The sequence below is a fragment of the Heterodontus francisci genome, chromosome 7 (assembly GCF_036365525.1).
Source record: "Heterodontus francisci isolate sHetFra1 chromosome 7, sHetFra1.hap1, whole genome shotgun sequence".
In the NCBI taxonomy this organism is placed as follows: Eukaryota; Metazoa; Chordata; class Chondrichthyes; order Heterodontiformes; family Heterodontidae; genus Heterodontus; species Heterodontus francisci.
Genome location: NC_090377.1, coordinates 72,998,634 through 73,026,581, shown reverse-complemented (window position 1 = coordinate 73,026,581; position 27,948 = coordinate 72,998,634). Strand labels below are relative to the sequence as shown.

The following is a 27,948-nucleotide window of genomic DNA, read 5'->3' as shown; positions in this document are numbered from 1 at the left end:
GTTATGTTGGCAAACGAGCGCCTGGTGCTAATGGGCAGCGTCTCTATGGGCTTAACCCCGAATGACGGTTCGGGTGTAAAATGTTGTGGGGTGGGGACACGGGGAGGCGGACATGACCTTTCGGCACCAGGCGGCTGCTGGTGAAGTTCACTGTGGACAGGTAGGGCAGCTGCAGACGGAAACTTGTTGCTGCAGGGAGTTGGTGAACATTTCACACATGCTTAAAGTTCGATAAAGCTGTTCGGATGGAATCACTTCAGGTGAAGTGTGCAAAATTGTCCCGGCTTAAACCACAAATCGCAGGGGAACCTCTTCTTGCATTCCTCCAGAGTCTGACAATACTCATTTTAAACAAATCAAACATAGATACTTACATTATTTGATTAAATGGTTTAAACTGTCTATGCATGGCAAGAGAAAACCCAAACAAGCTCTCCGCGTCTCCGGTTTTCTTAATGAAATTTTCGGTATCCAAGTTAAAAGCGAAAGTCCACTTCTTGAAGGAAAACAAAGACAGGTAGATAATAAGCAACTGCTCCGCGGCCGCCATATCGGAAATGCCTCTTGATCTCTCTGAAAGTGCCTGCTAATGTTATGTCTCTCCTCCGGTTGTTAGTTCTGAGTAGCCGCCTTGTGTTGGAGATGAGATTATAAAGTGACGATGACGCCTCGTTCCGCTCCGCCTCCTCTCTGCCACCATGAATGCCTCACCAACTCACTGCAAGTAACCTGACCCCAGCCGAGTGCAACCTCGATCTTTTCCATCTATTGCAGACGCCGCTCAAACGTGTCCCATTCCAACAAAACAAGAGCCTCCAAAGCTCTCCAGGTATTTCAAATGCGAATCAGCAGCCCAGTCAGTCACCTAATCATGGGAGACATGCCCTTGGAGGCTTTAAATGTTTTTGTTTGGCAATTTTATAGAAACAACTAATGGTCAATATATCCCTTGAAAATCATTGGATTATTGTTTATACTAATGGTAATGTAGAACATTCTGTAGTCAGCTTCTCTAATTGTTAATGTCAATAGAATACTAGAATCACTCATGCACACATGTAATGAAGACTTAAATTTTTCAAGTCAAGCAACAATGGAGGGGGAGGATAATGGAACCAATATGGGGGAGGGGGAGAAGATCGGAGCAAAACATTTGCATTTATGTAGCACCTTTCACAACCTCAGGACTGTGCAGCATTACAAATACTTTACGGTCAATGTAGTACTTTTAAAGTATGGTCACTGTTGTAATGCAGGAAAAGTAGCTGCCAATTTGTGAACAGCAAGCTCCCACAGACAGCAATGTGATAATGACCAGATAATTTTTTGTGATGTTGATTGAAGAATAATTATTGGCCAGGCAACCAGGGATAAGTATCCTGCTTTTCTTTGAAAGTGTCATGGGATCTTTTACAGCCACCTTAGAAAGCAGACAGGTCTTTGTCTTAACATCTCATCCAAAAGATAGCACCTCCAACAGTGCAGCAACTCCTTCAGTACTGCACTGTAGTGTCACCCTAGATTTTGTGGTCAAGGCTGTGGAGTGGGACTGGAACCCAGAACCTAATGTCTCAGGCCAAATAATGGGAGCTTACAAAATGGATCTGGCCTGTGATCTGTGTGTTCGGCATTTTTGGACTAGTGGTGCTAATCTCACCAATCACTGGACCAGGTTCCTAATCCAGTATGCATAAACTCTGAGCAATACTGCAAAAACTGAAGCAGTATTAATTAAAAACCATTACATGCATTAGCTCATATTAATACAACATTTAAAATTATTCAAGATGTAATAAGAAAAACTATATTTAGAAATATTCTATATTAATTTTGAATTCAGTAATATAGATTTCATATTCATCCATAATTGTAAAACATACACTAAATTCCAAATAATGTATTTGTAATGTTGATGAGTTAAAACATTTAAATAATATGGAGGAGAAATCAGCTAACCCCTGAAAACGGGCATGGGGAATGCAATATCCCACACCATTCATTGTGTTGGAGAAAGGATAGTAAATAGCATGCTCTTTTAAATTATTGCTATGTGCAGCCAGTGCTTCCTGTGCATTTTGTTGGCCGCATGCGTCAGCATGGGGCCCAATATCTCAAGTGGCTAGCAGTACTCAAAGGCAGCCTGAACCTCTTAAAGGGGAAATGCATTTTAGCTGCAAAAAGTGCTGGGAGTTGTTTTTCAAAAGTCAATCTGGGCTGAGGAATTTTGACAGTGGCTGAACATGTGAGAGAGTGAGCACCAAAGTTTTCGGACAATGTTTTTGGGATAGAAATGCAATACTGTACCAATGTGCCTCCTGGCTTGCTGTAGTCATGTGGCCTCTACCATGAGGTACTCTGACTGCAGGCAGCCATTACAAGCAGTTTCAATAAAGACAGAGTACACATCAGACTGGTGTTCTGTGAGTTTGTAACATGGTGCCAGAGTAGAGCTGAGATTGAGTGTTGAAGATCTGTTTACAAGTACAGCTATGGAACTAAGGCCACAGGAATGGTCAGAACTGCTAAAAGCTGCCAAAAACCACAGAAAAAGAACAAAGAAACAGCTGAAAGCGCAGGGTAAGATAATGGCTGCAAATTTCCTCTGCCTGCGCCAATAGAAATGAAAGGTGATCTGAAAGAAAACTGGCAGTTTTTCCACTTGCAATGGCAAAATTACGAAATTGCGCCAGATTTAACGAACAAACCAGAGCAGCTGAGAATAGCTACAATGTTATCATTGTTGGGGAGAGATTGTTACAAATTATATTCCACCCTAAATCTCTCTGAAGAACAAAAAAACAGCCAGCAGAAATGTTGAAAGCCTTGAAGGCATGCTTTGAACCCCAAATGAATGTAACCTATCAACGGTATGTGTTCAATATTAGGGCCCAAGATGAAAAAGAGTCCATTGATCAATATGTGATTGCATTAACACAGCTCGCAGAATCCTGTGAATTTGCACAACTAAAAGATGATCTAAAGACAGGATTGTATTAGACATAGGATATCCTGCAGTGAGAGCATGTCTACTGAGAGAAGACAAACTTACTCTCAGAAAAGCGATTGACATGTGCAGAAGTGCTGAGGTTGTAAATCGGCAGCTACAGCATATTCATGGCAGAACAGACCAGGCCTTGCATTATGCTGATAGACATTCCAGGCCAAAAGGGCAGAAAGATCACAGACAAAGGGCAGGATGCAAATACTGCGGAGGACATCATGCACAGGAAAAGATGGCATGTCCAGCATGGGGAGAGCAGTGTTCTCACTGCAAGAAGCTGAATCATTCTGCACACGTGTTTGGCTAGAAGGCAGCACAACAAGCAGGTACAGATGGCCACTGGAGAGATGTTAGCTGAAGATTCTGACGAATCACTATGCAAGATACAACAGATTTGTTCAGTCAGGTCGATAGGTGATAAATGGTTTGTGACTGTTGAAATGATGACTGCAGAAGGAAAATATCAAGTCAACATAAAGTGCCAGATAAGGTGCATCATGCAACATCATGACTGTCATAGACCTGTGCAAAGTGGCTCAACATGGCGATCCAAAAATGAAACCCTCAAAAGTAAGATACGATGGCACCATACTAGTGCCAAGAGGACAAGTTACTCTGCGAGCCCATTGCAGTGACAAGAATGACGATCTGGAGTTCCAAATCATTGACAGCAAGAAAAAGCCACTTATCTCAGCAGAAGTGAGTCTAAAGCTTGGACTGGTAACCCTCAATGTGCAAAACGAGAAAACCCAGGAGATGGCCTACAGGAGCGGGCGCCGGCGCTGGAACGAGAACGCCTTTGCCAGTCGCAAGGTGATGCAAGTCATACAGGCAGTGAGGAAGAGGAAGATCTGACAGTCATCTGCTCAGGCACCCAGGAAGATCTGGCAGTTGTTTGCTCAGGCACCCAAGGTGGAGGCTGTGGGGAAGGAATGCTCGGATTCCGCAGAGCGGGCAGACAAAATCAAGGTGAGATGGCAGAAAGCTAAATTTCATTTTGACAAAACTGCCGAACCATTGCCAGAATTGCGCATTGGAGAGCCAGTCAGAGTACAAACCTTCAATGTGCTCAACAGGAGTCAGCCCAAGTGGCAACCTGGGAACAGCATAGAGCAGTTGTCACCTTGATTGTTTGTGGTGGCAGTGAAGGACCAGAGATACCGTCACTACCGCAGACACATACGCACAATTGGAGAAGCTGTTGCTTCACGGCAGACGGCCAATCAGGAAGATGAGAACTCACCAACTGCACAACCATCAGCCCCAGAGGTCCACAGCACCCCAACAACGGAAATGGAACAACAACAGTTCCGCGACAACAAGTGACAAGGGAACGACACTCGCCGGAGAAGGAAAATAAACCAGATAAACAACCAACGACAACGCTCACGCGCACCATTAAGAGACCAGCACGATTTAATGACTATGTGCGTAATGCATGTGCAGAGACTGACAAGAATGACGAACTACTAATGCATGAGAACAGTTGTGTGCATAGTGGGTAACTTGGGCAACTCATAGTGTCAATGATAATGAATGCACATTTTTAAAATGTTTTTTTGTATGAAAATGGGGATGTTTGGGATAGCAATGCAATACTATACCAATGTGCCTCTTGGCTTGCCGTAGTCATGTGACCTCTACCATGAGGTACTCTGACTGCAGGTAGCCATTACAAGCAGTTTCAATAAAGACAGAGTACACACCAGACTGGTGTCCTGTGAGCTCGTAATACAATGCACTGGAGGTCTTTGTGTAAGAGGGGAGGTGTTGGTGTAGTGGTAATTTCACTGGACTAGTGGCCCAGAGGCCCAGGCTAGTGCTCTAGGGACATGGGTTTGAATCCCACCATGGCAGTTGGTGACATTTGAATTTAATTAATAAATCTGGAATTTTAAGAAAAACATAAAGAAACCATTGTCAATTGTTGCAAAAACCCATCTGGTTCACTAATGTCCTTTAGGGAAGGAAAACTGCTGTCCTTATCTGGTCTGGACTACACGTGACTCCAGATCCACAGCAATGTGGTTGACTCTTAAATGCCCTCTGAGATGGCATAGCAAGCTACTCAGTTCAAGGGTAATTAGGGATGGGCAGAAATGCTGGCCTAGGCCATGATGCCCACATCCCATGAACAAATAAAAAAAAAAGAGGAAAGAAGGAGAGAAGTTCTGTACCTGCAGTGGGGGCAAGAGTCCCTCCAGACATATGCTCAGGTGACAGTAGGAACAAATAGCAGTGGAGGTCAATGCCAAGAGTGTCGCTCCAAGATCATGGATAAACTGCAGGAAGAAGTTTAACAATCTGACATGAGCTGCTAAGGTGAGTGGGTTGCCCTCAAATGGCATATTCTACCAACTGCACCACTAGCATCATCCACTGCTCAATTCACTACACCCCCATCACTCACCCACTAACAATCTCTATCAATCAGTACTCAACCATAAAATTCATATGATTTATTTCACCCTTCATGTTCCTTGTGGCAGCATAGCTTTCATTGTAGGCCTGCCTTGCACAAGTGTGTGGGTTCCAGGATTGAGTCATGAGTTACTTCCCCTCCTTGTCCTCCCTCTTCTAGCAGCTTCTCCTATTCTGTGTGGCCTGTCTTCATTTTTCCAAGTCATGCTTAATGTGACTGAGTGCACTGAACACATCAAAAACTATGAGCCCCAGAAACATTCTGGCTATACTGCTGAAGACTTCTCCCTCAGAATTAGTCAAGCTGCTCCTGTACAGCTAGAACACTGGAATCTATCCAACAAAGTGGAAAATTGCCATGTATGTCCTGTCCGCAAAAAGCAGAACAAATCCAATCTGGTTAATTGCAGCCCATCAGCCTACTTTCAAACTTCAGCAAAATGATGGAAGGTGTCGTTAACAGTGCTATCAAGTGGCACTTACTCACCAATAACATGCTTAACAATGCTCAGTTAGGGATCCAGACCTCATTGCAGCCTTGGTCCAAATATGGACAAAAGAGCTGAATTCTAGAGGTGAGGTGAGAGTGACTGCCCTGGACATCAAGGCAGCATTTGACTGAATGTGGTATAAAGGAACCCTAGTAAAATTCAAGTCAGTGAGAATCAGGGGGAAAACTCTCCAATAGTTGGAGCCAAACATAGCACAAAGGAAGATAGTTGTGGCTGTTGGAGGCCAATCATCTCAGCCCAAGGACTTCGCTGCAGGAGTTCCTCAGGGCAGTGTTCTAGGCTCAACCATCTTCAGATGCTTCATCAATGACATTCCCCCCATTATATGGTTAGAAGTGGGGATGATCACTAATGATTTCACAGTGTTCAGTTCAATTCACAACTCCTCAGATGATGAAGCAGTCTGTGCCCACATGCAGCAAGACATGGACAACATTCAGAATTGGTCTGATAAGTGGCAGTCGTGTCACACAAGTGCCAGGCAATGACCATCTCCAACAAGAGAGAGTCTAACCACCTCCCCTTAACATTCAATGGCATTATCATTGCTGAATTCCCCACCATCAACACCCTGGAGGTCACCATTGACCAGAAACTTAACTGGACCAGCCACATAAATACTGTAACTACAAGAGCAGGTCAAAGGCTGGGCATTCCTTGGCGAATAACTCACCTCCTGACTCCCCAAAGCCTTTCCACTATCTATAAGGCACAAGTCAGGAGTTTGATGGAATATTCTTCAATTGCCTGGATGAGTACAGCTCCAACAACAGCCAAGAAGCTGGACAGAATCTAGGGCAAAGCAGCCACTTGATTGGCATCTCATCTACCACTTTAAACATTCACTACCTCCACCACTAGTGTACTGTGGCTGTGGTGTGTACCATCTACAAGATGCACTGCAGCTTCTTTGACAGCATCTTTCAATCCCATGACCTCTACCGCCTAGAAGAACAAGGGCAGCAAGTGGATGCAAACAGCACAATCTGTAAGTTCCCCTCCAAGTCACACACCATCCTGACTTGAAAACGTATTGCGATTTCTTCATCGTCGCTGGGTCAAAATCCTTGAATTCCCTCCCTAACAGCACAGTGGGTGTACCTACATGGACTGCAGCGGTTCAAGAAGGTAGATTGCCTTCTCAAAGGCAATTAGGGCTGGGCAATAAATGCTGGCCTTGCCAGCCCATTTCCCATGAACAAATAAAAAGATATGTCCTTATAGTTATATGCTATCACAATGGCACAATATAATCAATTTTCTCACTGTAATTTGTATACAGGTATCCATTATTTGGATGGCATATCGTGCCACAACAGTTTTTGAAAAATATTGTTGAGCGTGTCGATGATAGTACCATGCTGAATTTCCCCATGCATTTTGTAACGGAAAATAATTACTTGATGTCATTTATAACGCTCATGTTCATAGTTATGACAGCAGAGACATTTATGGAAAAACTAAATTCTAAATGAAATGACAATTAGATAGCCATGTTCTGCCTAATAGTTCTGCCCCCTTGGTGATATCATCCAAAGAAATGGGGTCAGGATTCACATATAAATGCTGATGTCACAGTGGCGCAGTGGTTAGCACTGCAGCCTCACAGCTCCAGCGACCTGGGTTCAATTCCAGGTACTGCCTGTGTGCAGTTTGCAAGTTCTCCCTGTGTCTGTGTGGGTTTCCTCTGGGTGCTCTGGTTTCCTCCCACAAGCCAAAAGACTTGCAGGTTGGTAGGTAAATTGGCCATTATAAATTGCCCCTAGTCTGGGTAGGTGGTAGGGAAATATAGGGACAGGTGGGGATGTGGTAGGAATATGGGATTAGTGTAGGATTAGTATAAATGGGTGGTTGATGGTCGGCACAGACTCGGTGGGCTGAAGGGCCTGTTTCAGTGCTGTATCTCTAAAACTAAAACTAAAAAAAATCTGCCTCCACAATCTTTTTCTGCTCTTCACATTGGCCAATCAGGATGAAACTGGTTTGCCACAGGTGTCATCAATCAAAATCAAATAAATCTAACAAAAATGTCCCCTTTTTAAAGCGGCACTAGCAATATACCACTTCCCTCAACCTCTCCACTGCCTCTATGTTTTCAGATGCTTGTGCAACATTCAGTCCTGGATGAGCTGCAATTTCCTCCAGTTAAGTATCATCTTTTCCCCTGCTAGAGTCTCCATACACTTGCCACCAATTCCTGCACCCTCCCTGTCTCAGGTTGAACCAGACTGGTCGCACAGCCTTGGTGTTCAATTTGATCCTGAGTTGAGCTTCTGCACCCCATCCCCACCATATCCTCTCCTCCACAAAGAATAACTACTTCCAGCTGTATAACATTACCTGCCTCTGCCCCTGCCTCAGCTCATCTACTGCTGAAAACTTCTCACCTCCAGACTCAAATATTCCATTGCTCTTGTGGCCAGCCTTCCCATCCTCCATAAAGTTTAGCTGGTCCAATCTCTGTAACCTTCTCCAGCATTATAAGTCTCCGAGAATGCTGCATTCCTCCAACTCTGGTCTCTTGTGTATCTTCCAGTCCCTTTGCCTTGGTTGCCATGTCTTCAGCTGTTTGGTCCGTAAGTTCTGTAATTCTCTCCCTAAACCTATCTGCCTTTTCACTTCCCTGTCCTCCTTTAAGACCATCCTTAAAACTCCCCTCTTTGACCTAGCATTTAGTCACCCCAGTTAATGTATCTTTGGCTCAGTGTTTATTTTTGTCTAATTGCATTTCTGTGAAGCATCTTGGGATATTTTCTTACATTAAAGGTACTATATAAATAGCAAGCTGTTTGAGATATTTCATGATAAGATTTCTTCTTAAGGTCAGTTTTGTTTAGCTGTCTCAGTGAAACATTTCAGTTAGGCTAGCTTTCTCTTAAAATAATTTTTTATTTGCTCAAACTGAATGGTCTTTATCGTAACAGCAATTGGAAAACATGACAAGTTGAATAAGTTGTGTAAAAACACATTTTCTTATCCAGGATCACCAGATTGTGGAAGGGGTTGGGCAGCCTGCACTAATGAATCATTAAGCTCCTTACTATTAGACAGATTGACCTAGACTTTCTGCCCATGAATGTTTGACAGGGTGGGCAGGAAACTGCTTGTGGAAGCACTCTGTCACATCCCCACTTTTGTGTACTAACCCTGCCCCCCTCTTTACTAGTGCCTGGGCCCATTGGCACAGAAGGCAGCCAGTGCATCTTCCTATTTTAGGCAGGCATATTTTCTGGCATTTGTGTCAATGGATGTAAGGGACATCAGTTAGGCACAATTATCCAACATTCAAACAGTTTAAAATACAATGCTGCTTGCTTCTAACGCATTCCATAGCAAAACCTCACCCCCAGTGGATGTTGAGGATTTGGCTTGCTGTATTTAAAGAGCGCTGAGGCCGGCAAATGAAAGTCCTGCCTCTCTGCAGTTGTGCTCCAATCAAAGTGGCTGGAAAGTATAGGCTATTAATTAGAAATACTACAACCAATTTTTCCTTCTACTACAGAATGCCCAACCTGAATCCAGTCTTTCAAATATAGTGGAGCGAAAGTCAGGGATTATACAGAGTAGGGGCTCAAAAATATATCCTCCATTCCATTGTATATATTAAATGCCATATATAGATTGACCTAGATTATATATAATTGCCATGTAAAATTCAGTGAAATAAAAGGCCTTCCTTGCACTAAGACTCAAATGGTAAAAAAACACAGCTTAATTTCATTCAAAATTTTTTTTGAAACAGGAATTCAATTCTTAATTTTAGAATAGTATAAATATCAGTATTTCAAGGCTGATCTTTGGGTTCAGACTAGCTTGCAAAATTTTTGCTCACGAATTCGGCTCCTTAGCACTCGGTTTTTCGGCGCTACCTTTGGATCCAAAATGGCGTCTTCAGCATACTTGTACACTTTTGTTGCAGGCCTTGCCGAATGACATTTTGGTGAGGACATTTGCGTGCATGCAGCGAGTATGCAGAGTAGGCAGATTCTGATGTTAACATAAGAGCAAAATACTACAGATGCTGGAAATCTGAATTAAAAAGAGAAAATGCTGGAAATACTCAGCAGGTCTGACAGCATCTGTGGAGAAAGAAACAAAATTAATGTTTCAGGTCTGTGACCTTTCATCAGAACTGGGAAAAGTTAGAGATGTAATAGGTTTTAAGCAAGTGAAAGGGGGAAGGGTGGGAAAAAGAACAAAAGGGAAGGTCTCTGATAGGGTGGAAGTCAGGAGAGATTAAATGACAAAAGAATTGATGGTGCATGGCAAAAGGAAGATGGTAATGGGTCAAGTAAAGAAACAAAAGATGTGTCTAGAGGAGGTGTGAATTGGCAGAATCATGAAAAGCTGCCATCTGAAAGCAAAAAAAAGAGAAAACAAAACCAACAAAGGAAAAGGAATCAAAAGGAGGCAGAGGTTACGATCTGAAATTATCGAACTCAGTGTTAAGTCCAGAAGCCTGTAAAGTGCCTAATCGAAAGATGAGATGCTGTTCCTTGAGGTTCATTGGAACACCACAGGTGACTAAGGACAAACCTGTTACATCTCTAACTTTTCCAGTTCTGATGAAAGGCCAGGGTCCTGAGAGATTGACTCTATTTCGCTCTCCTCAGGTGCTGCCGACCTGCTGAGCATTTTAAGCACTTTCTGTTTTGAGATCATGACATTAAGCTGAGTTGATACCAGCGCTGCTAATTTGGAGCTCAACGCTCTAGCTAATGCCATCTCTTAAACACGCACAGCAAAATGGACCTCTCCCTATTGTGGTTTAAAGGGATCATCTATTACTTTCAGGTTAGTTGCTGATTGATTTCTATTGGCTGTTGCTGCGACTGTAGAAGTGTTTGGCGGTTCCTAGAGTTCTTAAAGTTGCAAAGGTTTACAGGAAGTGCTGAGGGACTTTGTCCTGACTTCAAGGATTCTGCACCAGCCACTTGCTACGAGACATGGTGCAGTGGCGTGCATTTCCATTGGCCTACAGCATGACAGGGTGAATGAGCAGAGGTGACACAGAGCAGGACAAGCTACTGGAAGAGTGAGGAGAAGGAGGGAGAGAAGACCTCTCAGCAGGAGACCATATCTGCCCAGGGTGTTCAGGGAGCAATTCTCCAATCTGAACCTCAGCGAGGAGGTCTGCGCTTCAGTAAGGACATCCTCATTGAAATCTGCCATCTGCTGCAGGCTTCCCTTGGTGTAGAAAGCCATTGATTGCACACAGCATATTTTGCAGGCACCGCACGTCTGAGATTTACTGCAACTGAAAGGGACTCCATTCCCTCAACATTCAGTTCATGTGCAACCATACACAACATATCATGCAGGTCAATGCCTGGCATCCTGGCAGCAGTCATGATGCCTTCATTCTGTTAGAGTTCACTGTACCACCTGCATTTGAGCTACCACAACAAACCAGAGGATGGCTGCTGATGAAAAGAGCTATCTTATGACAAAATGACTCATGACTGCGGTGCACAATCCACACAAACATGGGCAGCATGCATATAATGAAAGCCATGCTATCAAGTGAAAGATCAGACCATTGGCATGCAGCACAACCTCACCATCATGAGGGCACAGCCTTTGCCACCAGGCAAACAGTGAAAAGCTGAGAAGCAGGAGTAGGAAGAGAAAGGGAGAAGCCAATCAACACAGTCCTTTTCTGGCTGGCCTGTCCATGAATGACTCATCCAACAGCAATACCAGAAAATACAACACCAATTCCTTATTTATCAACAGTCCCACAATTTACCTTCCCTCTTGTTACGGACCATCACAACATCTGCTTTGCAGATGCAAAAATAAAATCCGACACAAGATAAACATTCCAAATCAAACCATGCCTCATTGCATACAAGTGTTCCCTTCGTGCCTGTCTTTCGTGTGCCTTTCCTTGTCCTTGTGCTGCTACATGGTACTGACCCAGTAGCTGCAGCATGGCTGATGGAAGGCTGCTGACTTTCAATGGGGGAGACTGCAGATGGCCTTACAGTATGATCTCGAGCTGCTCTGCTCCTAGAAGGTCCAACTGGACTGCATCATCTCCGCATGGGTGGCAATAATCTGGGCTGGCTGACAGGCAACATGACTGGGCTTGTTGTTTCCTGATGAGATTGAGCAGCAGGGCACTCAGAGGGCCAGCACTGACACAGGCAGGTGTCCACGGTTCTCCCATGTCTCCCTTGAGACTTTAACTGATGCAGTGGCAGACAGGAGAGAGAAATCTTGTATAGATCTTGTTCCTAGCATCTGGAAGAAGAAACATGCCTAGAGCCACAAAGAGGGCCAGGATGGAGGTGGAGGTCAGCAGCCAAGGAGTAACCAGAAGAATGTGGGTCCAGTATAGAAAAAGATTCAATGACCTGATGAGATTTGAAAAGGTGAGTGGAAAGTGACACCCGGGTATCAGATCTTCAACTCTGTATACACCAGCATGCAGATGAGCTGAGTAGACTAAGTGCCCATAGTTCTCTCTAACACTGTCAGATCAAGAGCTCAGTTGCATCAGTGAGATATCAGCAACCTCATATATGGGGCACAATTGAGCAGGAGATAGCACTGAGGAGAACAACAGCTCATGTGAATGTCATACTGGAATAGCTGAGGGAGGGCAACCTACTCACAAATCATTCTCTCCTCATTCTGCAGGATAAGAGAGCACACAACTGCTGGGAAATGTCTCAGACAGGTGGTTGTGTGCTGGACTTCTACACTGTGACCGCAATGGAGGAGGCGGTGCTGGAAATCACAAAGGTGCCATTGAATCAGGCCATGGGCGATGGTGAGAGGGGAAGCTGTGAAAAGTAGGATCATGGGGCGGCACAATGGCTAGCACCGCAGCCTCACAGCTCCAGCGACCCGGGTTCGGTTCTGGGTACTGCCTGTGCGATGTTTGCAAGTTCTCCCCGTGACCGTGTGGGTTTCCTCTGGGTGCTCTGGTTTCCTCCCACATGCCAAAAACTTGTTGGTTGATAGGTAAATTGGCCATTGTAAAAATTGCCCCTAGTGTAGGTAGAAGAATTGAGGGAAGGTGGGGATGTGAGAGGGGAAAATGGGATTAATGTAGGATTAGTATAAAATGGATGGTTGATGGTCGGTGTGGACTCATTAGGCTGAAGGACCTGTTTCGGTGCTGTACCTCTCTATTTGATAGATCTATTTTCAGGTGAAGGGCATGGAGGAAATTCCTGCCCAATGCATGCTATTGCTGTACAGCTGTCCTCATTTATGAGGTTGCTTGTGCTGAGGCACCTGTTGTGTAGCCCGAGTTCTCATTATCATCTTCTTGTGTTTCCCACAGGACCAGTAGCGGAGTGGGAGCAGGGTGTTCCAGCCCAGTCGTCACCAGCCTCTTCGGTGGGGAGAGATGTTCCAGAGCCTGCACTGTAACATAATTCCTGTGCACCATCCACCAGTGCAGACACACTCACCTATGCTGGGCATCAAGCAAGATTAGAACGGGAAGCACTGGGTGTGCAGCACATCACAAGTGAGTGGGAGGAGGAGAGCGAGGCAGGATCAATTGTGGGCAGTCCCTCTCAGAGGATGGCGGTCAGACACAGCGTTGTTCCACTGGACGAAGATGCTGGGCCTCGGGTGTCACAAACAAGTTGGGTTTTTCTGGAGTATCAGAGGCAGGTGAGTTCCTGTATTTTGGAGATCCCTGATGCATTGCGGAGCCATGGGCAGATAATGAAGGAGTCCTTGCGGTGCATGTGCACCGTTATGACTCTGGGTTTTGAGTGCATGAGCTCCCCCATTGAGAGAGTGGCCAACCACATGGAGAGTCATATGCAGCACCAGTCTAAGTGGATGCAGGAGTAGCGCACTGATATGAACAGAAATAGTACATAAGAACATAAGAAATAGGAGCAGGAGTAGGCCATTCAGCCCCTTGAGCCTGCTCCGCCATTTAATAAGATCGTTGCTGATCTGAATGTGGCCTTAATTCCCCTTTGCTGCCTGCAACCACCCCCCCAATAACCATTGACTCCCTTGTCATTCAAAAATCTGTCTAACTCAGCCTTGCATATATTCAATGACCCAGCCTCCACTGCTCTCTGGGGAAAAGAATTCCAAAGATTAATGATCTGTGAGAGAAGAAATTCCTCCTCATCCAAAGCATCCAGTGCAGGATTAGAGAACCTTGGAGAAGGCTCACTCCCCATTGTGCTGTAATTCACTCTTCCTGCTCAGACTGTTTTTCACAAGCAGTTCCAGCACCTGCTCCAGCCAGAATGCTGCTTTGAGAGGTGCAGGCTGGCTTTAAGTAAAGCAGGTTTGCTTTAAGTGATGCTCATCTTTCACAAACTTGGGCCACCTGCTGAGGCGTGCAGCCACTCAACAGCACATTTAGAGCTGACTGCATGCAGCAATTATGCAAATTAACAGGCAACTCAAGGTTGGCATGCTGCCTGCATCAGAGGCTACGGGCAAGAGTTAATCACGCATTGCAATCCTCATGCCCGTTTTCAAGGGCTGTCCAATTGAGCCCCTTTTGTATTTTGGTGTCATAGTTTACCATATTATCAGAACCCTTCCATCTGTAGTGCTTGATAACACACTGCTATCAACAATTTATTTAATATGCCTGAGAGAGGTGACCAAAGTAGTGGAGGGGAATGCCTAAGGATGTTATTTATATGGACTTCCAGAAGCATTAAATAAAATCCCTCATAAGAGACGGTTAGCTGTAGTTGAAGCTTATGAAATTAAAGGCAAATGATTGACCTGGTTTGGAATAAAAACAGAAAGTGCTGGAAATACTCAGCAGGTCAGACAACATCTGTGGAGACAGAAGCAGAGTTAACGTTTCAGGTCTGCGATCTTTCGTCAGAACTGGCAAAGGTTAGAAAAGAATTAGGTTTTAAGCAAGTGAATGGGTTGGGGGGGGGGTTGTGGTTGTTGGTGGGGAAAAGAACAAAAGGAGGGTGTGTGATAGGGCAGAGGGCAGGAGAGATTAAATTACAAAGCTGTCTGACCTGCTGAGTATTTCCAGCACTTTCTGATTTTATTTCAGATTTCCAGCATCTGCAGTATTTTGCATTTATTTTAGTGACCTGGTTAGGAAATTGGCTGAGCAGCAGAAGACAGAGGGTAGAGATAGTGGGCAGATATTCTAATTGGCAGGATGTGACTAACAGTGTTGGGGCCTCAACGATTCACTGTATTTATTAACAACTTAGATGATGGGATAGAAAGCCACATATGCAAATATGTTGATGACACAAAGATAGGCAACATTGTAAGCAATGTAGATAGATCAGCGGATCAGCTGTCACCACTCCCTACACATCTCCCTCCAGATGTCCGTTCACTTGTGAACAAAGCGCTTGCCATCCATGATCTTATTGTGAATGATTGCATCAACATTGTGGCCTTAATGGAAACCTGGCTGAGAAGTGATGACACCTGCCCCTTAATGAAGCCTCCTTGCCTGACTACATTTTCTACCACTTACCCCGCCAAGGTCGTGGTGGTGATGTAGCGCTTATCACCAGAACACAGCTTGGCCTGACCCTCTACTCCACTGGCACTTTCTCCTCTTTTGAACTTCTCACCTTCTTACAGCCCTCTCATGTGTCTTTCAAAATCATCATTCTCTTCCATCTGTCAAGTACAATAAAAATTTTGTCACTGAGATATCTTCACTGCTTTTCTTCCTTCGCCTCTGCCCTGAATGAGTTCTCATCCTCAGTGCTTTGAACCTCCATCTCAATTCATCAAACTGTCTCTCCTCTGAGTTCACTGCCCTCTTATTTCCCCTAAATCTCTTCCTCCATGTAAACTCCTCAACCCATATTGACAACTACCCCCTTGACCTTGCCATATCACATGGTCTTGCCTGTCCCATTGTATCAATTACAGATAATGCCATATCTGATCACTTCCTTGTATCACTCACCACCCACATCCCCCTTCCACGCCCAACTCTGTATTCATCCCCGGAAAAAAACTATCCCCAGTTCACTTACAACAGCACTTTCAAAATCCCTCCATTCACCACAACATGTCTGCAGCTACTGATTTGCTAAACTGCATTCTCACCTCCACATTTGATGCCCTAGTCCCCAATAAAACCATTACTCTCTCTTACCCTGGCCTTTGCCCCAGTACAGCCCTCATCTCCATGGGACACAGACTTCAAAGGATATGGTGGACAACTGGTTTAGCCATCCACTGCCAGACCTGGCTGGACCACGTAACGCACTACCAGGTCCTGCTCTCATCTATTAAAACTGCTCACAATCCAGGATCATCCTGAAATGCAAAGATAACCCTCAACTTCTTTTCTCTACTGCAAACCATGTTCTTAAAGCCCTCTCCACTTTTTTCTCCACCCTCACCTCCAACAATAAGTGCGAGCAGCTCATGGTCTACTTTGTCAATAAGATTGAGATCATCTGATCAACTGCCTCTGCCGAGTCCCTCCCTTCCAGTAGCCCAGTAGACCAAACTTCCTCCAATGCTTCCCCTGCCCTAGCCCTAAACTCACACCTTACTTTAGTTTCTCTCCTATCTCCCTTTATGTCCTCTCTGAGCACATCTTGTCTGTATGACCCATGTCTTGCTCCTTCGATCCTATTCCCGCTAAACTAATGACCACCTAACTTTCCCTCCTGATCCCCAGTTTAGCCAACATTGTTAATGGTTCTCTCTCTTCAGGTGTTGTCCGTTTCTCCTTTAAATCTGCCATCATCATCCCCTCCTCAAAAAAAACGCTTGATCTCAACTCCCTTGCAAACTGCCGACCTATCTCCAAAATCCCTTTCCTCACCAAAGTCCTTGAATGTGTGTGTTGTTGCATCCAAAAATCCGTGCCCATCTTTTCCGAAACTCCATGTTTGAATTCCTCCAATCAGGTTTCTGCCCCTGCCACAGCACCGAAACAGCTCTTATTAAAGTTACAAATATCCTTCTGGACCTGTCTGCAGCCTTTGATATGGTTGACCACACCATCCTCCTCCAAACCTCTCCACTTCTGTCCAGCTGGGTGGGACTGCTCTCACCTGGTTCTATTCCTACCTATCACTTGCAATGGCTTCTCTTCCTGCTCCCGCACTTCTGGATCTATTCTTGGCCCCCTTCTATTTCTCATCTACATACTTGGCGACATCACAGCGTTAGCATTCACATGTATGCTGACGACACTCAGCTCTACCTCACCAACACCTCTCTCGATTCCTCCATTGTTGCTAAAGTATCAGGCTGCTTATCTAACATCCAGTACTGGATGAGCACAAATGTCCTCCAATTAAAGATTGGGAAGACTGAAGCCATTGTTTTCAGTCCCGTTCCAAACTCTTTTCCCTAGCTACCAACTCCATCCCTCTCCTTGGCAACAATCTGAGATTAAACCAGACTGTTTGCAACCTTGGTGTCACATTTGACCCCAAGATGAGCTTCCGACCCCATATTTGCACCGTCACTCAGACTGCCTATTTCCACCTCCGTAACATCACCCGACTTCGCCCCCATGTCAGCTCATCTGCTGCTGAAACCCTCATTCATGCCTTCATCACCTCTAGACTTGACTATTCCAATGCACTCCTGGCTGGTCTTCCACATTCTACACTTCATCAACCTGAGGTCATCCAAAACCCTGCCCGTGTTTTAACTTGCACCAAGTCCCATTCACCCATCACCCCTGTGCTCGCTGACCTACATTGGCTCCTGGTCAAGCAATATCTTGATTTTAAAATTCTCATTCCTGTTTTCAAATCCCTCTGTGGCCTCACCCCTCCCTATCTCTGTAATTTCCTCTGGCTCCACAACACTGCAAGATGTCTGCACTTCTCTAATTCTGGCCTCTTGAGCATCCCTGGTTTTAATAGCTCCACCTTGGTGGTTGCACCTTCAATTGCCTCGGCCCTAGGTTCTGGAATGTCCTCCCTACAACTCTCCGCCTCTTTACCTCACTTTCCTGCTTTGAGACACTCCTTAAAACCTCCCCCTTTGACCAAGATTTTGGTTATCTGACCTAATGTCTTCTTTTGTGGCACAGTATCATATTTTGTTTTACAATGCTCCTGTGAAGCACCTTGGTATGTTTTATTACGTTAAAGGTGCTATATAAATATAAATTGTTGTTATGCAGATGGCAGCGCAACATCACAAAGAGATATTGATGGATTAAGTGAATGGGCAAAACTGTGGAAAATGGATTTCAATGTAGGCAAATGTGAAGTCATCCACTTTAGACCGAAAAAGGATAGAACAAGGTACTTTCTAAATGGTAAAAAGTTAGAACAGTTGAGGACAAAGAGACTTGGGGGTTCAGTTGCATAGATCATTAAAATGTCATGAACATGAACAGAAAATAATCAAAAGACTAATAGAATGCTGGCCTTTATATCTAGAGGAATGGAATACAAGGAGGTAGAAGTCACGCTACAGTTATACAAAGCCCTGGTTAGACCACACCTGGAGTATTGTGAGCACTTCTGGTTCCACACTTTAGGAAGGATATAATGGCCTTGGAGGGAGTGCAGCTTTGTTTTACCAGAATGATACCTAGATTCCGAGGGTTAAATTACAAGGAGAGATTACACAAACTAGGGTTGTATTACCCGTAATTTAGGAGGCTAAGGAGTGATTTGATCTAAGTTTTAAAATATTAAGGGGAGCAGATAGGGTAGATTCTTTCCACTGGTTGGGAAGTCTAGGATTAGGGAGCATAGTCTAAAAATTAGAGCCAGACATTTCAGGACTGAAATTAGGAAACACTTCTACACACAAGGCTCTCTCTTCCACAAAAGGCAATTGATGCTAGATCAACTGTTAATATTAAAACTAGGATTGAAAGATTTTTGTTAACCAAAAGTACAAATGGGTATGGGGCAAAGACGGGTATATGAAGTTAGGTCACAGATCAGCTATGATCTCATTGAATGGCTCAAGAGGCTGAATGGCCAACTGTTGTTCCTATGTTCCTAAATATAAAACTAAAATTAAAATGAACTCTCGATGAGTAGTTGCACTGCTTGGTCTGCCATACAGATCAGGAAGTGCTCTGATGCGATCTTCAGACTCTACTTGGATGGTTGATCTCAGTGTGGTTAGTGTCTGGGGCGTACAGTTATCGTTAGTGCTACAAAGCTAAGCCGGGGGAAAACACAGGCAAAATTTCTGCTGCTGATCACTATATAATGATTCCTGCTGGAAGGGTTATGCGTAGAGGTTGAAGAGAACAGAATCAATGTCGGCTGTGTTGTCTCTATGGTACTGAACCTACTGAAGCATACATTTACATATGAAGCGTGCCTTTTTTTATTCTTTCATGGGATATGAGCATTGCTGGCAAGGCTAGCATTTGTTGCCCATCCTTAATTGCCCTTGAGAAGGGGTGGTGAGCAGCCTTCTTGAACTGTTGCAGTCCAAGTGGTGTAGGTACACTGACAGTGCTGTTAAGAAGGAAGTTCCAGGTTTATGACCCAACAACAGTGCAGGAATGGCAATATAGTTGCACATCAGGATGGTGTGTGGCTTGGAGGGGAACCTGCAGCTGTTGGTGTTCCTATGCGATTGCTGCTCTTGTCCTTCTAGGTGGCAGAGGTCATGGGTTTGGAAGGTGCTGTCGAAGGAGTCTTGATGAGTTGCTGCAGTGCATCTTGTAGATGGCACAGGCTGCTGCCACGTACGCCTGTGGTGGATGGAGTGAATGTTTAAGGTGGTGGATGGGGTGCTGATCAAGCTGATTGCTTTGTCCTGGATGGTGTCGAGCTTCTTGAGTCCTGGAGCTGCACTCATCCAGACAAGTGGAGAGTATTCCGTCACACTCCTGACTTGTGCCTTGTAGATGGTGGACAGGCGTTGGGGAGTCAGGAGGTGAGTTACTTGCCACAGAATTCCCAGCTTCTGACCTGCTCTTGTAGGATTCTCTTGTAGGCCATGATAGGATTGTTACTGGGCCCCACCAAATCATACACAGGAGGTGAGACAAAATAAATTCTACAATTGCTCCCAAATCAAAACTTAAGCAGAAATGACTTTTATGCAGAACACAAAACAGTAGCTTGCAGGCTCAGATTTAGTTGCTCGATCAGTAAAATTTTGTAACCTTAGGTGACTAAATTGTGTCCTATCTATTACTGCAGGAAATTGCACCACCATGGGAGAAATATGTCAACGCCCAAATCTGCATCGCCCAATCTGTCTGTGCATGTAGAAAGAAAAATGACTGTACATTGCCTTTGTTAACCTCCAGTTATATTTTATAATTACTAAGCAAACAAGTATATAGCTGTCAAAGATTGACAGTATTTGTTCAATAATCACACAGCAATGGGATTCGTACCTTCTCCATTGTTATAACTTATTTAACTACTTTCATTAAAAATTATTGGCAGGGCAAAGTACTGACACAGGATATTGGAGCATCAACTTAAAATGGGGCGGTCACCCAAGGGATTGTGCTCAAACATTCCCACATATTGAGATGTAATAAACATTTCCTTCAGGCAATCTTCCACAAACTACGTGGAATCTTTTTAGAACAGGGTTGTCCAACAAAAGGCCTGCAGGCCAGAATCTGGCCCGCCAAAGGTTTCTATTCACCTGCCAATCCTTCATAACTTGTGCCGACTGGTAGTGAAAAACATAGGCCAAGTGAGTGTAAGACTTTCCTTTGAACATAATTGCTGGGTTTTTCACCCTATCAACTTCAAACTTATTAATTTCAGGGATCAATATTTTCTGATATCTGTCTTAAAAAGCTTTTACCCATAATGCTTATATCAACAAAGATAGCGGCTCATATGAATACAGCAAGGAAAGGAAAATGGATACTGAATGTTGAGCATTCAAATACAATATCAAGCGATATTATTCTACAAAACATGCTTGCAAATTTGACAGCCTCATGGGTCAGTTGAAAATCGATTGAATGAACTCGCTGAAACAAAACATGATTGGTCGACAATCTTTCTTCAAAGCTGCAAACCAGAGTTCAGAGACAGAAACCAAGATCAGTTTTTTGATAGTCGAAGCAATAGCCAAGAGAGAGAAACCATTGTCTGATGGGGAATTTGTGAAAGACTGCTTGGGTATATTTACATCTGTAGCATGTCCTGACAAAAAGTCAGGGGTAGAGAAAATTGGCCTTTCACATCAGACCATTGCTAGAAGAGTTGACGATCTAGCATCCAACATTCAAAATTCTCTGATCAAAAGACTCAGTGCCTGTCGGTTTTATAATTTAGGGCTCGATGGAAGGACAGATGTGAGTGATACAGCTCAACCGGCAATCTTTCTATGAGGAGTCACCAAAATAAAATCATAGAATCACAGATTTGTTACAGCACAGAAGGAGGCCATTTGGCCCATCTTGTCTGCACCAGCTCTCCGAATGAGCAATTCACCTAATGCCATTCTCCCCCCTTCTCGCCGTAGCCCTGCGCATTCTTCCTTTTCATATAACAGTCTAATTCCCTTTTGAATGCCTTGATTGAACCTGTCTCCACCACACTCTCAGGCAGCACATTCCAGATCCGAAACACTCTCTGCGTGAAGTTTTTCCTCATGTCACTTTTGCTTCTTTTGCCAATTACTTTAAATCTGTGCCCTCTCGTTCACGATCCTTTCATGAGTGGGAACAGTTTCTCCCTATCGACTCTTTCCAGACCCCTCATGATTTTGAATACCTCTATCAAGTCTCCTCTCAGCCTTCTCTTCTCCAAGGAAAAAAGTCCCAACTTCTCCAATCTCATAGTCATAGAGTTATACAGCACAGAAACAGGCCCTTTGGCCCATCGTGTCTGTGCCAGCCATCAAGCACCTACCTATTCTAATCCCATTTTCCAACACTTGGCCCGTAGCCTTGTACGCTATGACGTTTCTATTACCTGAGCTACAAACAAATTGGGGTAGGGAAAATAAGATTAGAAAGTTAAATGCGTGGCTCAAAGATTGGTGTGGAAGAAAAAGGTTTTGATTCATGGGGCACTGGCACCAGAACTGGAGAAAATGGGAGCTGTGAGGAACAGTCTTCACCTGAACCGTGCTGGGATCAGAGTTCTGGCGAGTTGTATAACTAGGGCAGTAGAGAAGGCTTTAAAGTAAATAGTGGGGGCGAAGGATCAAGTGAGGGAAGATGTGATACATTAAAGAGAGAGGACAAAGCAAGACAGCAAGGTAGCAATAAGGGAATTAATAATCTGAGAGTGATAAGGACAGAGCATACAAACTTAAGACTGCCCCAACAGATAAGACTAGAGGTTGCAAAAATAATAAAAAGACAGAATTAAAGGCATTCTAACTGAATGCACACAGCATTCACAACAAGGTCGATGAATTGATGGCACAAATGGAAGTAAACAGGTATGATCTAGTAGCCATTATGGAGGTGTGACTGTGAAGTGTCCAGGGCTGGGAACTGAATATCCAAGGGTATTCAACATTTAGGAAGGATAGGAAAAAAGGATCCAATCTTTCCTCATAGCTGCAACTTTCAAGCCCTGGCAACGTTTTTGTAAATCTCCTCTGTACTCCCTCCAGAGCAATTACGTCCTTCCTGTAATGTGGTGACCAGAGCTGTAAGCAATACTCCAGCTGTGGCCTAACCAGCATTTTAACACAATTCCAGCATTACATCCCTGCTTTTGTATTCTATACCTCGGCCAATAAAGGAAAACATTCCATATGCCTTCTTCACTACTCATATCTACCTGTCTTGCCTCCTTCACAGACCTGTGGACATGCACTCCAAGGTCTCTCACTTCTTCTACCCCTCTCAATATCCTCCCATTTATTGTGTATTCCCTTGCTTTGTTTGCCCTCCCCAAATGCATTACCTCACACTTCTCTGGATTGAATTCCATTTGCCACTTTTCTGCCCACTCTACCAAACCATTGATATAATTCTGGAGTCTACAGCTATCCTCTTCACTATCAACCACACAGCCAATTTTTGTGTCATCTGCAAATTTCCCAATTATGCCTCACACATTTAAGTCCAAGTCATTTATATGTACCACAAACAGCAAGGGACCCAACACTGAACCCTGTGGAACGCCACTGGAAACCGCTTTCCATTCGCAAAAACATCTGTTGACCACTACCCTTTGTTTCCTATCACTGAGCCAATTTTGGATCCAACGTGCCGCATTCCCCGTATCCCATGGACTTCCATTTTTCTGACCAGTCTGCCATGTGGGACCTTGTCAAATGCCTTATTAAAATCCATGTAGACCACATCCACTGCACTGCCCTCATCAATCCTCCTTGTTAACTTCCTCAAAAAATTCAATCATTTTAGTAAGACACAACCTTCCCTTAACAAATCCATGCTGACTATACCTGATTAATTCATGCCTTTCTAAGTGGCAGTTTATCCTGTCTCTCAGAATTGGTTCTAATAATTTACCCACCACTGAGGTCAGACTGACCGGCCTATAATTATTTGGCCTATCCCTCGCACCCTTTTAAAACAATGGCACAACGTTCACAGACCTCCAATCCTCTGGTACCTCGCCTGTCTAGTGAGGATTTGAAGATGATCCTCAGAGCATCTGCTATTTCCTCCCTGGCTTCCTTTAACAGCCTGGGGTACAATCTATCTGGCCCTGGCAATTTATCCACTTTCAAGGATGTCAGACACTCTAGTAACTCCTCTTTCATTAAAAGCTCATCGTATCTAATATTTCACACTCCTCCTCTTTAACTACAATATCTGCATCATCCCTCTTCTTTGTGAAGACAGAGACAAAGTACTCATTAAGAACCCAGCCCACATCTTCTGCATCCATGCATAAGTTCCCTTGTACATCTCTGATGGGCTCTACCCTTTCCTGAGTTATCCTCTTGCTCTTAATGTACTGATAAAAGATCATTGGGTTTTCCTTGATTTTATCCGCCAATAATTTTTCATGTCCTCTCTTTGCTTTCCTAATTTCCTTTTTTGCTTCACCCCTACACTTTCTATACTCCTCTAGGCTTTCTACAGTACTTTTGTGACAGTCATAAGCTTTCTTTTTCTGCTTAATCTTACCCCGTATGCTCCTAGCTAACCAGGGGGCTCTAGAGTTGGCTGTACCACCCTTTGTCTTTGTGGGAATATGTCTACACTGTGCCAATAGATCTCACTTTTGAATGCCTCCTGCTGCTTTGCCACTGATTTTCCTTCTAGTAGCTGTATCCAGTCCACTTGCACCAGATCACCTCTCAGCTTTGTAAAATTTGCCTTCCCCCAATTTAGAACTTTTACTCCTGTTTTATCTTTGTCCTTTTCCATGATTCTGCTAAAACTAACACTATCTCCAAAATGGTCACCCACAGTTTCTTAACTGAAGACTAAATCTAGAATTGCACTCCCTCTCGTTGGGCTTGTTATGTGCTGGCTAAAAATAGTTCTCTTGAACACAGTTCAAGAATTGTGCGCCCTTCATACTGTTATTATCCCAGTTGATATTAGGGTAGTTGAAATTCCCAACCATTATTGCCCTATAGTTTTTGCACTCAGAAATATGCCTACATACTTGTTCTTCTATCTCCTTATTTGGGGATTTATAGTACACTCCTAGTAGTGTGGCTACCCCTATTTTATTTCTGAGCTCAACCCATATGGCCTCATTCGATGATTCATTTAGCATATCATCCCTCTTCACAGCTGTTATTGATTTCTTAACCGATAATGCTGCACCCCCTCCTTTATTATTCCCTTCTCTATGCCACCTGAAAATTCTATATCCAGGGATGTTGAGCTGCCATTCTTGCCCCTCTTTAAACCAAGTTTCTGTTATAGCAATATCCTGTTATCTTCATAACTGAAGTTTCTCATCCCTGGAACCATTCTCATGAATCTTTTCTGCATTCTCTCCAGTGCCTTCACATCTTTCCTCAAGTGTGGCACCCAGAACAGGACGGAATACTCCAGCTGAGGCCAAACTAGTGTCTTATACAAGTTCAACATAATCTTCTTGTTCTTGTACTCTATAGCTGTATTAATAAAGCCTAGGATACTGTAAATTTTCTTAACCGCTCTCTCAACCTGTCCTGCCACCTTCAATGACTTATGCACATATATACCCAGATCCCTCTGCTCCTACACCCTCTTTAGACTTCTACCCTTTATTTTATATTGTCTTTCCATGTTCTTCCTACCAAAATGAATCACTTCACATTTCTCTGCTTTGAACTTCATCTGCCACTTCTCTGCCCATTCCACCAACTAGTCTGTGTCCTTTTGAAGTTCTGCACTATCCTTCTCATAGTTCACAATGCTTCCAAGTTTTGTATCATCTGCACATTTTGAAATCATGCCCTGTACACCAAGGTCTAGATCATTAATATATATCAGGAAGAACAACGGTCCCAACACTGACCCCCTTCAAACCTTCCTCCAGCCTGAAAAACAACTACTCCCTGTTTTCTGTCACCCAGCCAATTCCGTATCCATGTCCCGTTTATTCCATGAACTATAACTTTGTTCACAAGTTTGTTGTGTAGCACTATATCAAATGCCTTTGGAAGTCCATTTACACTCCATCAACAGTATTTCCCTCATCAACCCTCTCTGTTACCTCTTCAAAAAACTCTAGCAAGTTAGTTAAACATGGTTTTGCCTTAATAAATCTGTGTTGGCTTTCTTTAATTAACCCGCATTTGTCCATGTGACTATTAATTTTGTCACAAATTATTGTTTCTAGAAGTTTCTCTCCCACCGAAGTTAAACTGACTGGCCTGTAGTTGCTGGGTTTATCTTTACATCCTTTTTTGAACAAGGGTGTAACATTTGCAATTCTCCAGTCCTCTGGCACCACCTGTGAGTCTAAGAAAGACAGGAAAATTATGGCCAGTGCCTCCGCAATTTCCACTCTCACTTCCCTCAGTATCCTTAGATGCATCTCATCCGGCCCTGGTGCCTTATCAACTTTAAGTACAGACTGCCAATCTAATACCTCCTCCTTGCCAATTTTAAATCCTTTTAGTGTATTAATTACCTCCTTTTTCACCATGGCCTGGCTAGCATCTTTTTCTTGGGAAAGACAGATGCAAAGTATTCATTTAATACCTCAACTATTCCCCCTGCCTCCATGTGTAAATCCCCCTTTTGGTCCCTAATCAGCCTTATTCCACCTTTTACCACCCTTTTACTATTTATATGCCTGTAGAAAACTTTGGGATTCCCTTTCATATTAGCTGCCATTCTTTTTTCATACTCGGTCTTTGCTTCTCTTACTTGCTTTTTCACACCCGCTCTGTACCTGGCATCTGTCATAAGCACACATTTTCTTCTTCATCTTGTCATGAAGGTGCTTCCATTATTAATATTTTTTGAGGACTTGTCTTTAAAAGACTGTGGAAAATACGTGAGAAGATGTCTGAACTTGTTTTTTTTTAAGGGTCACTGGAAGGACACGTGGGACTTTGTTTCACAACAAACACTTACTGGAAGTCACATGTTTTAAGCTAAGTAAACAGCTGGAGCCTTATGGTCTATGGAACTGTTTGGACAGAGAAGTCACGTGTCTGGGTTTGTAGCTGTCAGGAGTTTTGGTTTTGTTTTTGAATATTGTTTGGCGTTCAGCTGGTGTGTATTCTGCTAAGAGAGAAGCCAGCCAACTCATCCTTTTCCACCTGTTTTGAAAAATCTTCTGAGACTCCAGTGTAATAGCTGAAACCATGAATGCAGTAATTCTCCCGAAAAGCCTGCAAGACTGTTCCTCGATGTCTCCTGAACAGAACTGCTCAAGAAATATCGCAGTGACAGCTGTCTACGTGTACCCGGACGCCAGACCAAAGGGCCATCTGGAACATTCCATATCTTATCCTTTTTCTTCAAGAATTGACAGTAACTTGGCCAAAGTTTTGTTTTAAATTTGGTCTCTGCAGAGCCAGTTCCTTTCATTTTTCTTTATTTTATCTTTAACCGGTGCGGGTATGTTAGGATATTTTAGAAGGGTAGATATTTATATTTTTATATTTCAAACTGTGTGTTAATGAGCTTTGCATCTTCATTGAATAAGTCTTGTTTTATAATAAATCAATCATTTTGTTGTTTATTAAAGAAACCTGGTTGGTGGATTTCTATTCTGAAACTAATACAGATAAAGTATATCATTGGTCATATCGGTAACTGGGTAAAACATTTAAATATATGTTGTGACCAGTGGAGTAGTGGGTCTAGAGAAAGACAGTGCATTCCTCCAACCTCGGTCGTAACAAGCTTCATCTCTACCTCTTTTGTCATCCAGGGAGCTCGAGATTTGTTTGCCCTACTTTCCCCTTCAAGGGAATATACCTTGACTGTGCCTGAACTATCTCTTCTTTGAAGGTAGCCCATTGTTCAGCTACTGTTTTTCCTGCCAAATGTTGATTCTAATTTATTCAGTCAAATGAAAAGGGAACCAACTACCTCCTAAGGTGAAAAGCCCTTGCATGATTCATCAAAGCACTGAGAGTTCAGAATGGATCCACCTACTACTGACTCTCATGAGCAGAACTCCAACCTAAGGCTAATTAAATTTAACCCTCCCCCTGCAGACCTCAACAGGAACAAAGGCACCCTAGACAGTCATGGAAATGTACAAACTGAAAAACGTCACCAAAAATCACATGTTTATTGGGATGCCAAAAAGGGCAGTTTAAAGCAGCACAGCTACCAAGAAAAGACAGGCTGTAACAATTTGAGGATTTCTGAATGAATGAGAATGAATGAGAGAGATGCATCTGTGTTTTCCTGTACTTTTCTCTCTATTCTCCTTTAATGAAATGCTCTTCTAAAATCGCATTTCATTCCGCTGGATGTGGAGGTGTGAGGAAAACCACACCTGCCAAGAATGAGGCATATTAATTTTGTTATATGGAACATTAATATTAAACTCTTACTGGACTGAAAACATAGCTGCGCCTGCATTCTAAAAGGACAGTGGCTGGAAACATTTGCATTCTAAGAGACAGTTGCCTGGAGAAGACAATGGAATTGCTCCCTGATTCAATTAACCAAATGGATTTTGATCAAAAGACATTGCGTGTGCAATGGTCGGCATTACAGCCCCCTACTGAGGATGTGTACTAAGA

General features: G+C 43.6%; 1 protein-coding gene and 1 long non-coding RNA gene across 3 annotated transcripts in view; one reads left to right on the top strand and one right to left on the bottom strand.

Annotated features, from left to right (window-relative positions):
* Positions 1-798, bottom strand: part of LOC137372058 (integrin alpha-6-like) — a 119,238-nt gene extending 118,440 nt beyond the window's left edge. Inside the window, exon 1 of one of the 2 annotated variants that reach the window (XM_068035415.1) lies at positions 375-798. In XM_068035415.1, coding sequence (XP_067891516.1) covers positions 375-550 — 176 coding nt within the window. In that variant the 5' untranslated portion in view covers positions 551-798. The remainder of the gene's footprint in view (positions 1-374) is intronic. The other variant, XM_068035414.1, reaches the window with a different exon arrangement.
* Positions 209-26,868, top strand: LOC137372059 (uncharacterized). Its single transcript, XR_010975351.1, has 4 exons — positions 209-517; positions 617-829; positions 13,232-13,569; positions 26,271-26,868. It is a non-coding gene; the product is annotated as an uncharacterized lncRNA (long non-coding RNA).
* Positions 26,869-27,948: the final 1,080 nt, after the last annotated feature.